The following is a 14522-nucleotide window of genomic DNA, read 5'->3' on the forward strand; positions in this document are numbered from 1 at the left end:
TTGGGAAAGTTGAAATAACATAAGCTTTACTCCTTGTACCTCAAGAACTAATCTGTCTTAGCATGAATGAAAAATGTTTGTGACGACACAAGTGCAAAGGTGACCATGCTGAACTGACCACGAATGCCGTTTTCATATCACTGCATCTGAACGCAATGAGCACAGAAATCATTCACTCCAAGCAGCCCATCCCACATTAGAAACCTTGGGTTTTCATTGGTTATTTCACCTTAAAGCTTCTATAAAATCAAACACCTTTTAAGATCACATTAACAACATCAAAGTCTTTTGCAAATATTCCACAGATACAAAGTGGCCTTACTGTGAAGAAGTGGCAGAGAGTAACATGGGGGAAGACTTCATGTGCTGGATTCCGACCGCAGTGTTGTTGACTTTTGGACCAGAAGGCCATTAGCTTGTCCCAAAGTGGACCTGACGGACACAGGTACAGAACATACTCTTGCGGGATGAGATCTTCTAAAGTGGGGTCATTACGATGAGTGAATATCCTGTTGAAGAAAAATACTCTTCATCGATCTGTGAAGTGCCACTTTGAAGTGAATTGTGTTGGATCATTTTAATCAAACGGCTTCTATGACTGTAGACACAAAGGGCATATTGGCCTCTATTACATAGAGCAGCCCAATTACAAAGGCCAGGTGGAGAGTGTGACAGTGGGCCATGGATCCGCAACTTGAGAAAGTGGGAAGTATTGTCATGACTCTACAATCTCTCTGAGTGTCTAACCCAGTCCACTTTCAATCGAGATGAATGGTATCCCGAAGGGAGCTTGCTCTGGGACCTCAGCCTTGCATTATCTTTCTGAATAATGAACAAGGGAATAAAGTGTGAGTAAGACATCACAAAGAGACATCCAAAAAGGAAATATTCATGCACAGCTGCTATGTTCAAAATAGAAAAGGAGTCAGACCAGCTAATAGGTGGCACGGTGGTACAGTGGTTAGCACTGCTGCCTCGTAGCGCCAGAGGTTCAATTCCCGCCTCAGGCAACTGTGTGGAGTTTGCACATTCTCCCTGTGTCTGCGTGGGTTTCCTCCCACAGTCTAAAGATGTGCAGGTTAGGTGAATTGGCCATGCTAAATTGCCCATAGTGTTAGGTGTAGGGGTAAATGTAGGGGAATGGGTCTGGGTGGGTTGCGCTTCAGCGGGTAGGTGTGGACTTGTTGGGCCGAAGGGCCTGTTTCCACACTATAAGTAAACTAATCCAGCAAAATCTGAATATCGAGGAATATACATGATTTTATAAAGAGGAAAAGGAATGTTATGGCAGAGATCAAGGGCTCAAACCAGCAGAAGTCTTAGAGGAGAATAAAATGTGTAAGAGGAAACAAACAGGAAATCAGGAGTGAAATAAGGACATGAAAGGATACTGGCAGGTAAAATAAAGAAAGCCCTCAGTTATTTTACAAGTACATTAAGGATGAGAACAGTTATATTACATAACACACTTATCCTTTCTTATTACAATACTCGGAAAACTCCAGAATAGTTAAGCAAGCGTTCCCTTCTTAAACCCATGCAGACTCTCTCTAATCCTACCAATGCTTTCCAAGTGTCCTGTCCTCTCATCTTTTAGAATAGATTCCAGCATTTTTCTCATTACTGGCTAACTGATCTGTATATTTAAAGTTTGTGAGAAGATTATTAGCTCGGGTGCTCGTTGCTGTGGTTCTGTTCGCCGAGCTGGGAATTTGTGTTGCAGATGTTTCGTCCCCTGTCTAGGTGACATCCTCAGGGAGCCTCCTGTGAAGCGCTTCTGTGGTGTTTCCTCCGGTATTTATATGCCGCAACCCAAAGGACTAGCCACACTACCATACATCAGGAGCATTTCAGAACTGACAGCCAGACTACTGCGACCACTAGGACTCATAACAGCACACAAACCAACAGCCACTCTGAGACAACAACTCACCAGAAGGAAGGACCCGATACCCAGCATGAGCAAAACTAATGTAGTGTACAAAATCCCATGCAAGGACTGCACAAAACACTAGATAGGACAAACAGGAAGACAGCTAGCTGTGGTCACTATCACCAAAATGGCCTCCCACCACCAGATCTGATACCTGCCACGACTCGTTTCCGAGCACTAAATCGAGAATGGCCTCTCCCCTCGTCGGCCTGTCAAAGTACTGAGTTAGGAATCCCTCCTGAACACACCTTACAAAAATAGCTCCATTCAAATCTTCTGCTCGAAGGAGGTTCCAATCAATATTGGGAAAGTTAAAGTCACCCATTACAACAACCCTACTACATTCACACGTTTCCAAAATCTGCCAACCTATGTTTTCTTCCATCTCCCTGCAGCTATTGGGGTTCTCTCCCTCCATTTTTAAATAAAGATTTTGCATTTCCATCCTCTCAACCTGTAGGAACTGCTCCAGAATCTATGGAAGTTTTAAAGAAAAGCCACCATTCTCTTAGATAATTTGCTCCAAATATTGGTTTCAGAGTTGAGGACATTGCTGGCTGGGTCAGAATTTATTGCCTATTTATTGGGGACAGACAAGAGACCACCACATTATTGTACACCCAGAGTTAGACTTCTTTCCTTAAGAGTCAGTGGACTCTTAATTCCACATCTTTATTGAATTGAAATTCCATCACCTGCCATGATGGGATTCAAACCCGGAATATTACCTTGGCCTCTGGATTGACATTCCAGTCCAGTGATGATACGATGAGGCCATCACCTTCCCAGTGACGGGGCCGTCACCTTCCCAGTGACGGGGCCGTCACCTTCCCTGTGACGGGGCCGTCACCTTCCCTGTGACGGGGCCGTAACCTTCCCTGTGACGAGGCCGTATCCTTCCCTGTGATGGGGCCGTATCCTTCCCTGTGATGAGGCCGTATCCTTCCCTGTGATGAGGCCGTATCCTTCCCTGTGATGGGGCTGTAACGTTCCCTGTGATGAGGCCGTCACCTTCCCTGTGATGGGGCTGTAACGTTCCCTGTGATGAGGCTGTAACCTTCCCTGTGATGAGGCTGTAACCTTCCCTGTGATGAGGCCGTATCCTTCCCTGTGATGGGGCTGTAACGTTCCCTGTGATGAGGCCGTCACCTTCCCTGTGATGGGGCTGTAACGTTCCCTGTGATGAGGCTGTAACCTTCCCTGTGATGAGGCCGTATCCTTCCCTGTGATGGGGCTGTAACGTTCCCTGTGATGAGGCCGTCACCTTCCCTGTGATGAGGCTGTATCCTTCCCTTGATGAGGCCGTATCCTTCCCTTGATGGGGCCGTAACCTTCCCTGTGATGAGGCTGTAATCTTCCCTGTGATGGGGCTGTAACCTTCCCTGTGATGGGGCCGTATCCTTCCCTGTGATGGGGCCGTATCCTTCCCTGTGATGGGGCCATATCCTTCCCTGTGATGGGGCCGTAACCTTCCCTGTGATGGGGCCGTATCCTTCCCTGTGATGGGGCCGTATCCTTCCCTGTGATGGGGCTGTATCCTTCCCTGTGATGAGGCCGTATCCTTCCCTGTGATGGGGCCGTAACCTTCTCTGTGATGAGGCCGTAACATTCCCTGTGATGGGGCTGTAACATTCCCTGTGATGGGGCCGTAACCTTCCCTGTGATGGGGCCGTAACCTTCCCTGTGATGGGGCCGTATCCTTCCCTGTGATGGGGCCGTATCCTTCCCTGTGATGGGGCCGTAACCTTCTCTGTGATGAGGCCGTAACATTCCCTGTGATGGGGCTGTAACATTCCCTGTGATGGGGCCGTAACCTTCCCTGTGATGGGGCCGTAACCTTCCCTGTGATGGGGCCGTATCCTTCCCTGTGATGGGGCCGTATCCTTCCCTGTGATGGGGCCGTGACCTTCCCTGTGATGGGGCTGTATCCTTCCCTGTGATGGGGCTGTAACCTTCCCTGTGATGGGGCCGTCACCTTCCCTGTGATGGGGCCGTCACCTTCCCTGTGATGTGGCCGTATCCTTCCCTGTGACGGGGCCGTCACCTTCCCTGTGATGTGGCTGTATCCTTCCCTGTGATGAGGCCGTATCCTTCCCTGTGATGAGGCTGTATCCTTCCCTGTGATGGGGCTGTAACGTTCCCTGTGATGAGGCCGTCACCTTCCCTGTGATGAGGCCGTCACCTTCCCTGTGATGAGGCCGTATCCTTCCCTTGATGGGGCCGTAACCTTCCCTGTGATGAGGCTGTAATCCTCCCTGTGATGGGGTTGTAACCTTCCCTGTGATGGGGTTGTAACCTTCCCTGTGATGGGGCTGTAACCTTCCCTGTGATGAGGCTGTATCCTTCCCTGTGATGAGGCTGTATCCTTCCCTGTGATGAGGCTGTATCCTTCCCTATGATGAGGCCGTAACTTTCCCTGTGATGAGGCTGTATCCTTCCCTGTAATGAGGCCGTAACCTTCCCTGTGATGAGGCCGTAACCTTCCCTGAGATGAGGCCGTAACCTTCCCTGTGATGGGGCCGTAACCTTCCCTGTGATGGGGCCGTAACCTTCCCTGTGATGAGGCTGTAACCTTCCCTGAGATGACGCCGTAACCTTCCCTGTGATGGGGCCGTGTCCTTCCCTGTGATGGGGCCGTATCCTTCCCTGTGATGAGGCCGTATCCTTACCTGTGATGGGGCCGTAACCTTCCCTGTGATGGGGCCGTAACCTTCTCTGTGATGAGGCCGTAACATTCCCTGTGATGGGGCCGTAACCTTCCCTGTGATGGGGCCGTAACCTTCCCTGTGATGGGGCCGTAACCTTCCCTGTGATGGGGCCGTAACCTTCCCTGTGATGGGGCCGTAACCTTCCCTGTGATGGGGCCGTAACCTTCCCTGTGATGGGGCCGTAACCTTCCCTGTGATGGGGCCGTAACCTTCCCTGTGATGGGGCCGTAACCTTCCCTGTGATGGGGCCGTAACCTTCCCTGTGATGGGGCCGTAACCTTCCCTGTGATGGGGCCGTAACCTTCCCTGTGATGGGGCCGTAACCTTCCCTGTGATGGGGCCGTAACCTTCCCTGTGATGGGGCCGTAACCTTCCCTGTGATGGGGCCGTAACCTTCCCTGTGATGGGGCCGTAACCTTCCCTGTGATGGGGCCGTAACCTTCCCTGTGATGGGGCCGTAACCTTCCCTGTGATGGGGCCGTAACCTTCCCTGTGATGGGGCCGTAACCTTCCCTGTGATGGGGCCGTAACCTTCCCTGTGATGGGGCCGTAACCTTCCCTGTGATGGGGCCGTAACCTTCCCTGTGATGGGGCCGTAACCTTCCCTGTGATGGGGCCGTAACCTTCCCTGTGATGGGGCCGTAACCTTCCCTGTGATGGGGCCGTAACCTTCCCTGTGATGGGGCCGTAACCTTCCCTGTGATGGGGCCGTAACCTTCCCTGTGATGGGGCCGTAACCTTCCCTGTGATGGGGCCGTAACCTTCCCTGTGATGGGGCCGTAACCTTCCCTGTGATGGGGCCGTAACCTTCCCTGTGATGGGGCCGTAACCTTCCCTGTGATGGGGCCGTAACCTTCCCTGTGATGGGGCCGTAACCTTCCCTGTGATGGGGCCGTAACCTTCCCTGTGATGGGGCCGTAACCTTCCCTGTGATGGGGCCGTAACCTTCCCTGTGATGGGGCCGTAACCTTCCCTGTGATGGGGCCGTAACCTTCCCTGTGATGGGGCCGTAACCTTCCCTGTGATGGGGCCGTAACCTTCCCTGTGATGGGGCCGTAACCTTCCCTGTGATGGGGCCGTAACCTTCCCTGTGATGGGGCCGTAACCTTCCCTGTGATGGGGCCGTAACCTTCCCTGTGATGGGGCCGTAACCTTCCCTGTGATGGGGCCGTAACCTTCCCTGTGATGGGGCCGTAACCTTCCCTGTGATGGGGCCGTAACCTTCCCTGTGATGGGGCCGTAACCTTCCCTGTGATGGGGCCGTAACCTTCCCTGTGATGGGGCCGTAACCTTCCCTGTGATGGGGCCGTAACCTTCCCTGTGATGGGGCCGTAACCTTCCCTGTGATGGGGCCGTAACCTTCCCTGTGATGGGGCCGTAACCTTCCCTGTGATGGGGCCGTAACCTTCCCTGTGATGGGGCCGTAACCTTCCCTGTGATGGGGCCGTAACCTTCCCTGTGATGGGGCCGTAACCTTCCCTGTGATGGGGCCGTAACCTTCCCTGTGATGGGGCCGTAACCTTCCCTGTGATGGGGCCGTAACCTTCCCTGTGATGGGGCCGTAACCTTCCCTGTGATGGGGCCGTAACCTTCCCTGTGATGGGGCCGTAACCTTCCCTGTGATGGGGCCGTAACCTTCCCTGTGATGGGGCCGTAACCTTCCCTGTGATGGGGCCGTAACCTTCCCTGTGATGGGGCCGTAACCTTCCCTGTGATGGGGCCGTAACCTTCCCTGTGATGGGGCCGTAACCTTCCCTGTGATGGGGCCGTAACCTTCCCTGTGATGGGGCCGTAACCTTCCCTGTGATGGGGCCGTAACCTTCCCTGTGATGGGGCCGTAACCTTCCCTGTGATGGGGCCGTAACCTTCCCTGTGATGGGGCCGTAACCTTCCCTGTGATGGGGCCGTAACCTTCCCTGTGATGGGGCCGTAACCTTCCCTGTGATGGGGCCGTAACCTTCCCTGTGATGGGGCCGTAACCTTCCCTGTGATGGGGCCGTAACCTTCCCTGTGATGGGGCCGTAACCTTCCCTGTGATGGGGCCGTAACCTTCCCTGTGATGGGGCCGTAACCTTCCCTGTGATGGGGCCGTAACCTTCCCTGTGATGGGGCCGTAACCTTCCCTGTGATGGGGCCGTAACCTTCCCTGTGATGGGGCCGTAACCTTCCCTGTGATGGGGCCGTAACCTTCCCTGTGATGGGGCCGTAACCTTCCCTGTGATGGGGCCGTAACCTTCCCTGTGATGGGGCCGTAACCTTCCCTGTGATGGGGCCGTAACCTTCCCTGTGATGGGGCCGTAACCTTCCCTGTGATGGGGCCGTAACCTTCCCTGTGATGGGGCCGTAACCTTCCCTGTGATGGGGCCGTAACCTTCCCTGTGATGGGGCCGTAACCTTCCCTGTGATGGGGCCGTAACCTTCCCTGTGATGGGGCCGTAACCTTCCCTGTGATGGGGCCGTAACCTTCCCTGTGATGGGGCCGTAACCTTCCCTGTGATGGGGCCGTAACCTTCCCTGTGATGGGGCCGTAACCTTCCCTGTGATGGGGCCGTAACCTTCCCTGTGATGGGGCCGTAACCTTCCCTGTGATGGGGCCGTAACCTTCCCTGTGATGGGGCCGTAACCTTCCCTGTGATGGGGCCGTAACCTTCCCTGTGATGGGGCCGTAACCTTCCCTGTGATGGGGCCGTAACCTTCCCTGTGATGGGGCCGTAACCTTCCCTGTGATGGGGCCGTAACCTTCCCTGTGATGGGGCCGTAACCTTCCCTGTGATGGGGCCGTAACCTTCCCTGTGATGGGGCCGTAACCTTCCCTGTGATGGGGCCGTAACCTTCCCTGTGATGGGGCCGTAACCTTCCCTGTGATGGGGCCGTAACCTTCCCTGTGATGGGGCCGTAACCTTCCCTGTGATGGGGCCGTAACCTTCCCTGTGATGGGGCCGTAACCTTCCCTGTGATGGGGCCGTAACCTTCCCTGTGATGGGGCCGTAACCTTCCCTGTGATGGGGCCGTAACCTTCCCTGTGATGGGGCCGTAACCTTCCCTGTGATGGGGCCGTAACCTTCCCTGTGATGGGGCCGTAACCTTCCCTGTGATGGGGCCGTAACCTTCCCTGTGATGGGGCCGTAACCTTCCCTGTGATGGGGCCGTAACCTTCCCTGTGATGGGGCCGTAACCTTCCCTGTGATGGGGCCGTAACCTTCCCTGTGATGGGGCCGTAACCTTCCCTGTGATGGGGCCGTAACCTTCCCTGTGATGGGGCCGTAACCTTCCCTGTGATGGGGCCGTAACCTTCCCTGTGATGGGGCCGTAACCTTCCCTGTGATGGGGCCGTAACCTTCCCTGTGATGGGGCCGTAACCTTCCCTGTGATGGGGCCGTAACCTTCCCTGTGATGGGGCCGTAACCTTCCCTGTGATGGGGCCGTAACCTTCCCTGTGATGGGGCCGTAACCTTCCCTGTGATGGGGCCGTAACCTTCCCTGTGATGGGGCCGTAACCTTCCCTGTGATGGGGCCGTAACCTTCCCTGTGATGGGGCCGTAACCTTCCCTGTGATGGGGCCGTAACCTTCCCTGTGATGGGGCCGTAACCTTCCCTGTGATGGGGCCGTAACCTTCCCTGTGATGGGGCCGTAACCTTCCCTGTGATGGGGCCGTAACCTTCCCTGTGATGGGGCCGTAACCTTCCCTGTGATGGGGCCGTAACCTTCCCTGTGATGGGGCCGTAACCTTCCCTGTGATGGGGCCGTAACCTTCCCTGTGATGGGGCCGTAACCTTCCCTGTGATGGGGCCGTAACCTTCCCTGTGATGGGGCCGTAACCTTCCCTGTGATGGGGCCGTAACCTTCCCTGTGATGGGGCCGTAACCTTCCCTGTGATGGGGCCGTAACCTTCCCTGTGATGGGGCCGTAACCTTCCCTGTGATGGGGCCGTAACCTTCCCTGTGATGGGGCCGTAACCTTCCCTGTGATGGGGCCGTAACCTTCCCTGTGATGGGGCCGTAACCTTCCCTGTGATGGGGCCGTAACCTTCCCTGTGATGGGGCCGTAACCTTCCCTGTGATGGGGCCGTAACCTTCCCTGTGATGGGGCCGTAACCTTCCCTGTGATGGGGCCGTAACCTTCCCTGTGATGGGGCCGTAACCTTCCCTGTGATGGGGCCGTAACCTTCCCTGTGATGGGGCCGTAACCTTCCCTGTGATGGGGCCGTAACCTTCCCTGTGATGGGGCCGTAACCTTCCCTGTGATGGGGCCGTAACCTTCCCTGTGATGGGGCCGTAACCTTCCCTGTGATGGGGCCGTAACCTTCCCTGTGATGGGGCCGTAACCTTCCCTGTGATGGGGCCGTAACCTTCCCTGTGATGGGGCCGTAACCTTCCCTGTGATGGGGCCGTAACCTTCCCTGTGATGGGGCCGTAACCTTCCCTGTGATGGGGCCGTAACCTTCCCTGTGATGGGGCCGTAACCTTCCCTGTGATGGGGCCGTAACCTTCCCTGTGATGGGGCCGTAACCTTCCCTGTGATGGGGCCGTAACCTTCCCTGTGATGGGGCCGTAACCTTCCCTGTGATGGGGCCGTAACCTTCCCTGTGATGGGGCCGTAACCTTCCCTGTGATGGGGCCGTAACCTTCCCTGTGATGGGGCCGTAACCTTCCCTGTGATGGGGCCGTAACCTTCCCTGTGATGGGGCCGTAACCTTCCCTGTGATGGGGCCGTAACCTTCCCTGTGATGGGGCCGTAACCTTCCCTGTGATGGGGCCGTAACCTTCCCTGTGATGGGGCCGTAACCTTCCCTGTGATGGGGCCGTAACCTTCCCTGTGATGGGGCCGTAACCTTCCCTGTGATGGGGCCGTAACCTTCCCTGTGATGGGGCCGTAACCTTCCCTGTGATGGGGCCGTAACCTTCCCTGTGATGGGGCCGTAACCTTCCCTGTGATGGGGCCGTAACCTTCCCTGTGATGGGGCCGTAACCTTCCCTGTGATGGGGCCGTAACCTTCCCTGTGATGGGGCCGTAACCTTCCCTGTGATGGGGCCGTAACCTTCCCTGTGATGGGGCCGTAACCTTCCCTGTGATGGGGCCGTAACCTTCCCTGTGATGGGGCCGTAACCTTCCCTGTGATGGGGCCGTAACCTTCCCTGTGATGGGGCCGTAACCTTCCCTGTGATGGGGCCGTAACCTTCCCTGTGATGGGGCCGTAACCTTCCCTGTGATGGGGCCGTAACCTTCCCTGTGATGGGGCCGTAACCTTCCCTGTGATGGGGCCGTAACCTTCCCTGTGATGGGGCCGTAACCTTCCCTGTGATGGGGCCGTAACCTTCCCTGTGATGGGGCCGTAACCTTCCCTGTGATGGGGCCGTAACCTTCCCTGTGATGGGGCCGTAACCTTCCCTGTGATGGGGCCGTAACCTTCCCTGTGATGGGGCCGTAACCTTCCCTGTGATGGGGCCGTAACCTTCCCTGTGATGGGGCCGTAACCTTCCCTGTGATGGGGCCGTAACCTTCCCTGTGATGGGGCCGTAACCTTCCCTGTGATGGGGCCGTAACCTTCCCTGTGATGGGGCCGTAACCTTCCCTGTGATGGGGCCGTAACCTTCCCTGTGATGGGGCCGTAACCTTCCCTGTGATGGGGCCGTAACCTTCCCTGTGATGGGGCCGTAACCTTCCCTGTGATGGGGCCGTAACCTTCCCTGTGATGGGGCCGTAACCTTCCCTGTGATGGGGCCGTAACCTTCCCTGTGATGGGGCCGTAACCTTCCCTGTGATGGGGCCGTAACCTTCCCTGTGATGGGGCCGTAACCTTCCCTGTGATGGGGCCGTAACCTTCCCTGTGATGGGGCCGTAACCTTCCCTGTGATGGGGCCGTAACCTTCCCTGTGATGTGTGGGGGGGGGGCATGGTGGAGGTTGGGGGTGGAATCCGAACTCTTACTCTTAGAGACCTAGCCTTGACTTCTAAGTTACCAGTCCAGTGGCGTTATCATTACCCCGCTGCTGCACCTACCTTCATCTTGAGGTAAAAACAAGGACTGCAGATGCTGGAAACCAGATTCTGGATCAGTGGTGCTGGAAAAGCACAGTTCAGGCAGCATCGAGGAGCAGGAAAATCGACGTTTCGGGCAAAAGCCCTGATGAAGGGCTTTTGCCCGAAACGTCCATTTTCCTGCTCCTCCTTTGCTCCTTGAACTGCTGTGCTCTTCCAGCACCACTGATCCAGTACCTTAATCTTGAGAAAGGGAATGAAACTGGATGGATCGCCCAGCATCAACCTCGGCCCCAGAACATGACCATGGCAGAAGCAGTCTGACTGACCACCTGACTAACACCTGGGGCCTCGTGAGAAATTGGGAGAGGTGTCTCACAGACCCATCAAGAAAAGCCTGACATAGTCATATTCGCAGAATCATATCTTATAATATTTTGTGGAATACTCTGCAAGAATAATTGTGATCCTCTAGTCACTGGTCACTTCAATAAACCATCTTGCTGCCGTACCTATATCTATGTCCTCGGCCTGCAGTGTTCCAGTAAAGTCCAACACCAGCTGAAGGAATAACACATCATTTTCCATCTACATACTTTCTAGCCTTCTCACTCAAAACTGTGTTCAACAAAATAAAAACTCAAAGAACTGTGAATGCTGGAAATCAGAAACAAAAACAGAAATTGCTGGAAAAGCTCAGCAGGTCTGGCTGCATTGATGGAGAATACTGAGTTCAACAACTTCAGAGCGTGAACACTGTCCACCATTTTGATGTGACCCCTTTCACCTCCACCCACCCCCATCCCCCCAGCGTATTGTTTGCATGGATTTGCTTGCAGCTGAGCTGACTTATTACCTGAGATTAACATCCAGTGTGCATGTATAATGCCCTTCTACTATCGTTTGCACTCCCATTGTCTTTTGTTCTGGCCATTCTCACCACCTGTTCCACTCACTCCTCCTCCTCCATTGTCATCAACACATAAATAGCATTTGCCAGCCCCTTTAGTTCCAAATAAACTTATCGCAAATCAAAATGCTGACTCTGTTACTCTCACTACAGATGTTGTCAGATCCAATTAATTGCTTTTGCACTTTCTGTTTTCATGTGCAGGTCCCCAATCCACCCCACTCCTCCCTTTATCACCCGAATACTATTTATGTGTCGACAGCAGACTTTGGGATTCCCTTCTGTGTTAGCTGCCAGTCTCTTTTCGTACTACCTCTTTGCTTTCCTTATTTTCTTTATCATCATCCCTCTGTATTCAGCCTGAATCTGCCCTGTATTTTCTACTGATGCCAGCCAAAAGAATACTTTTCTTTTTTATTGTAATTTTTATTTCCTTGGTCAACCAAGGAGCACTGGATTGTTTGCCTGACCTTTGTATTTAAGAATGTGCCCTAACTGTCTTATTCTGAAGGGAGCCCAGTGTTCAGCTATTGTTTCTCTTCTCGAACCTCAAACTCCAATTTATTCAACCCAAATCCATTCTTACTCCATTAAATTTGGAGGGATTCACCAACTTGGTCACAGAAATACTTGTCTGTCCCTCTTGTCCGCACTGACCCTCAGTAGCAGCAGCGTATACCATCTGCAAGATGAACAGCAGAGACTCGCCAAGGTCCTTTAGACAGTAGTCAACAAGGTAATCACAGGTACAATGTTCCCAAGAATCAAGGAGTTCAAAACCAGGTTCCAATCTAACAATATGGGGTACATCTTTAGGACTGAGATGTAGAGACATTGTTTCATCCCAAGTGGTTAGCCTGCAGAATTCAGCACCAGAGAAATCAATGGAAGCTAAACCATTGTATGATTTCAAGAAGGAGTTGGATATAACATTTGGAGCTAAAGGGATCAAAGGATCTGGGGGAGAAGCAGGAACAGGCTATTGAGCTGGATGATCAGCTACCACTGCTGCCTCACAGCGCCAGAGATCCGGGTTCAATTCCCGCATCAGGCGACTGACTGTGTGGAGTTTGCACGTTCTCCCAGTGTCTGTGTGGGTTTCCTCCGGGTGCCTCCGGTTTCCTCCCACAGTCCAAAGATGTGCAGGTCAGGTGAATTGGCCATGCTAAATTGCCCGTAGTGATAGGTAAGGGGTAAATGTAGGGGTATGGGTGGGTTCGCTTCGGCGGGTCGGTGTGGACTTGTTGGGCCGAAGGACCTGTTTCCACACTGTAAGTAATTTAATCTAATCATTTGAATGGCAGACCAGGCTAGAAGACTGAATGACCTACGCCTGCTCTTTTTTTCTATGTTTAGTGCTTCCTCTCCTTCTCCCCTCTCAATCCCGTCCACATTCATTTCCCGATACGTTTATATGCAAAGCACGTTTGCAGGGAATAGTCCACATGCTCTGCAGGTCAGTAAATGCCAGTGGCTGATGTTATAGTAGCTGACCTGCTTTCTGACTCCCTCATTTCTTGAGAAAAGGGTCCACATTCATTCTTTGCCAATTTGATGGGACCTGTTAACAATCAAGGGAATTGTGGAAACTTAAATCATTGCATCCCCCATCACAGAAGATGGTGATAATGGCTGACTTGAAAATTTGGGTGTTTGAGCAACTGAACAATTCATTGATAGATAATGAAAATGTGCTAAAGAGGCAGACAGCACACCAGATAGAGAGGTCACCTGGCCCAGACAGGATGTATCCCAGAATGCTGAGAGAGATATGGGAGAAAGATCATGGAGCCATTAATACAAATCTAAACGCAGGCTTAGTCCTGGGTGACTACAGGATTGTAAATGTGATGGTGTTGTTTACCAAAGGGGCAAAGGATAACCCTGAAAACTACAGACCTCTCAGCTTGTTATCATTCGTAGGAAAACTGATGGAAGCCATTGTATGAGATAAGGTAAATATACACTGAGAGAAAAACAAGTTAATACCAGACAGTCAACATGGCTTTGCCAAGGGCAGGTCATGTCTGATAAATTTAATTTAGTTCTTTAATGAGGTGATTTGGTAGTAGATGTGGGTAATGCTGTGGATGTTGCATGTTTCAGAAAGCATTTGATATGGTGCCACATGGCAGGTTGGTTAGAAAATTAGAAATGTTTCAGATTGATGGACCTTGGGCAGCAGAAATGGGAGGCTGGCTAAAACACAGGAAATACAGGGGAGGTGTAGATTGGTATTTATCAAATTGGAAATGAGTTGAAAGTGGTGTTCCCTAGGGATCAGTGTTGGGACCCTTGCCTTACCTAATTGACATAAATGATTTGGAGATGGGTGTTAAAGGCAAAATCTCCAAATTTGTGGATGATATGAAGCTAAGAAGAATAGTGAATTGTGAGGATGATGCTGAATGACTTCAGAGGGACATTGACAAATTGGCCAAATGGGTAGATGCCTGGCAGATGGATATCAATGCAGAAAAATATGAGGTAATGCATTTTGACAGAAGAAACATGGCGAGATAATGGTAGAACGCTGAGGGGAGTATAGGAGCAGAGGGACCTCAGGGTTCAAACGCATGATTCGTAGAAGATGCTGAAAATGTGTTGCTGGAAAAGCGCAGGAGGTCAGGCAGCATCCAAGGAGCAGGAGAATCGACGTTTCGGGCATATGCCCTTCTTCAGGAATGAGGAATGTGTGCCCAGCAGGCTAAGATAAAAGATAGGGAGGAGGGACTTGGGGGAGGGGCGTTAGAAATGCGATAGGTGGAAGGAGGTCAAGGTGAAGGTGATAGGCCGGAGTGGGGCTGGGGGCGGAGAGATCAGGAAGAAGATTGCAGGTTAGGAAGGCAGTGCTGAGTTCGATGGATTTGACTGAGACAAGGTGGGGGGAGGGGAAATGAGGAAACTGGAGAAATCTGAGTTCATCCCTTGTGGTTGGAGGGTCCCTAGGCGGAAGATGAGGCGCTCTTCCTCCAACCGTCGTGTTGCTAT

At 52.9% G+C, this 14522-nt stretch overlaps 1 protein-coding gene across 1 annotated transcript in view; it reads right to left on the reverse strand.

Annotated features, from left to right (window-relative positions):
• Positions 1-224: 224 nt before the first annotated feature.
• Positions 225-14522, reverse strand: part of LOC122555450 (ubiquitin-associated and SH3 domain-containing protein A-like) — a 38112-nt gene continuing 23814 nt past the window's right edge. The window contains exon 3 of the mRNA XM_043701468.1: positions 225-509. Within this exon, the coding sequence (XP_043557403.1) occupies positions 248-509 (262 nt within the window). The 3' untranslated portion in view covers positions 225-247. The remainder of the gene's footprint in view (positions 510-14522) is intronic.

The sequence above is a fragment of the Chiloscyllium plagiosum genome, chromosome 12 (genome assembly GCF_004010195.1).
Source record: "Chiloscyllium plagiosum isolate BGI_BamShark_2017 chromosome 12, ASM401019v2, whole genome shotgun sequence".
Lineage (NCBI taxonomy): Eukaryota > Metazoa > Chordata > Chondrichthyes > Orectolobiformes > Hemiscylliidae > Chiloscyllium > Chiloscyllium plagiosum.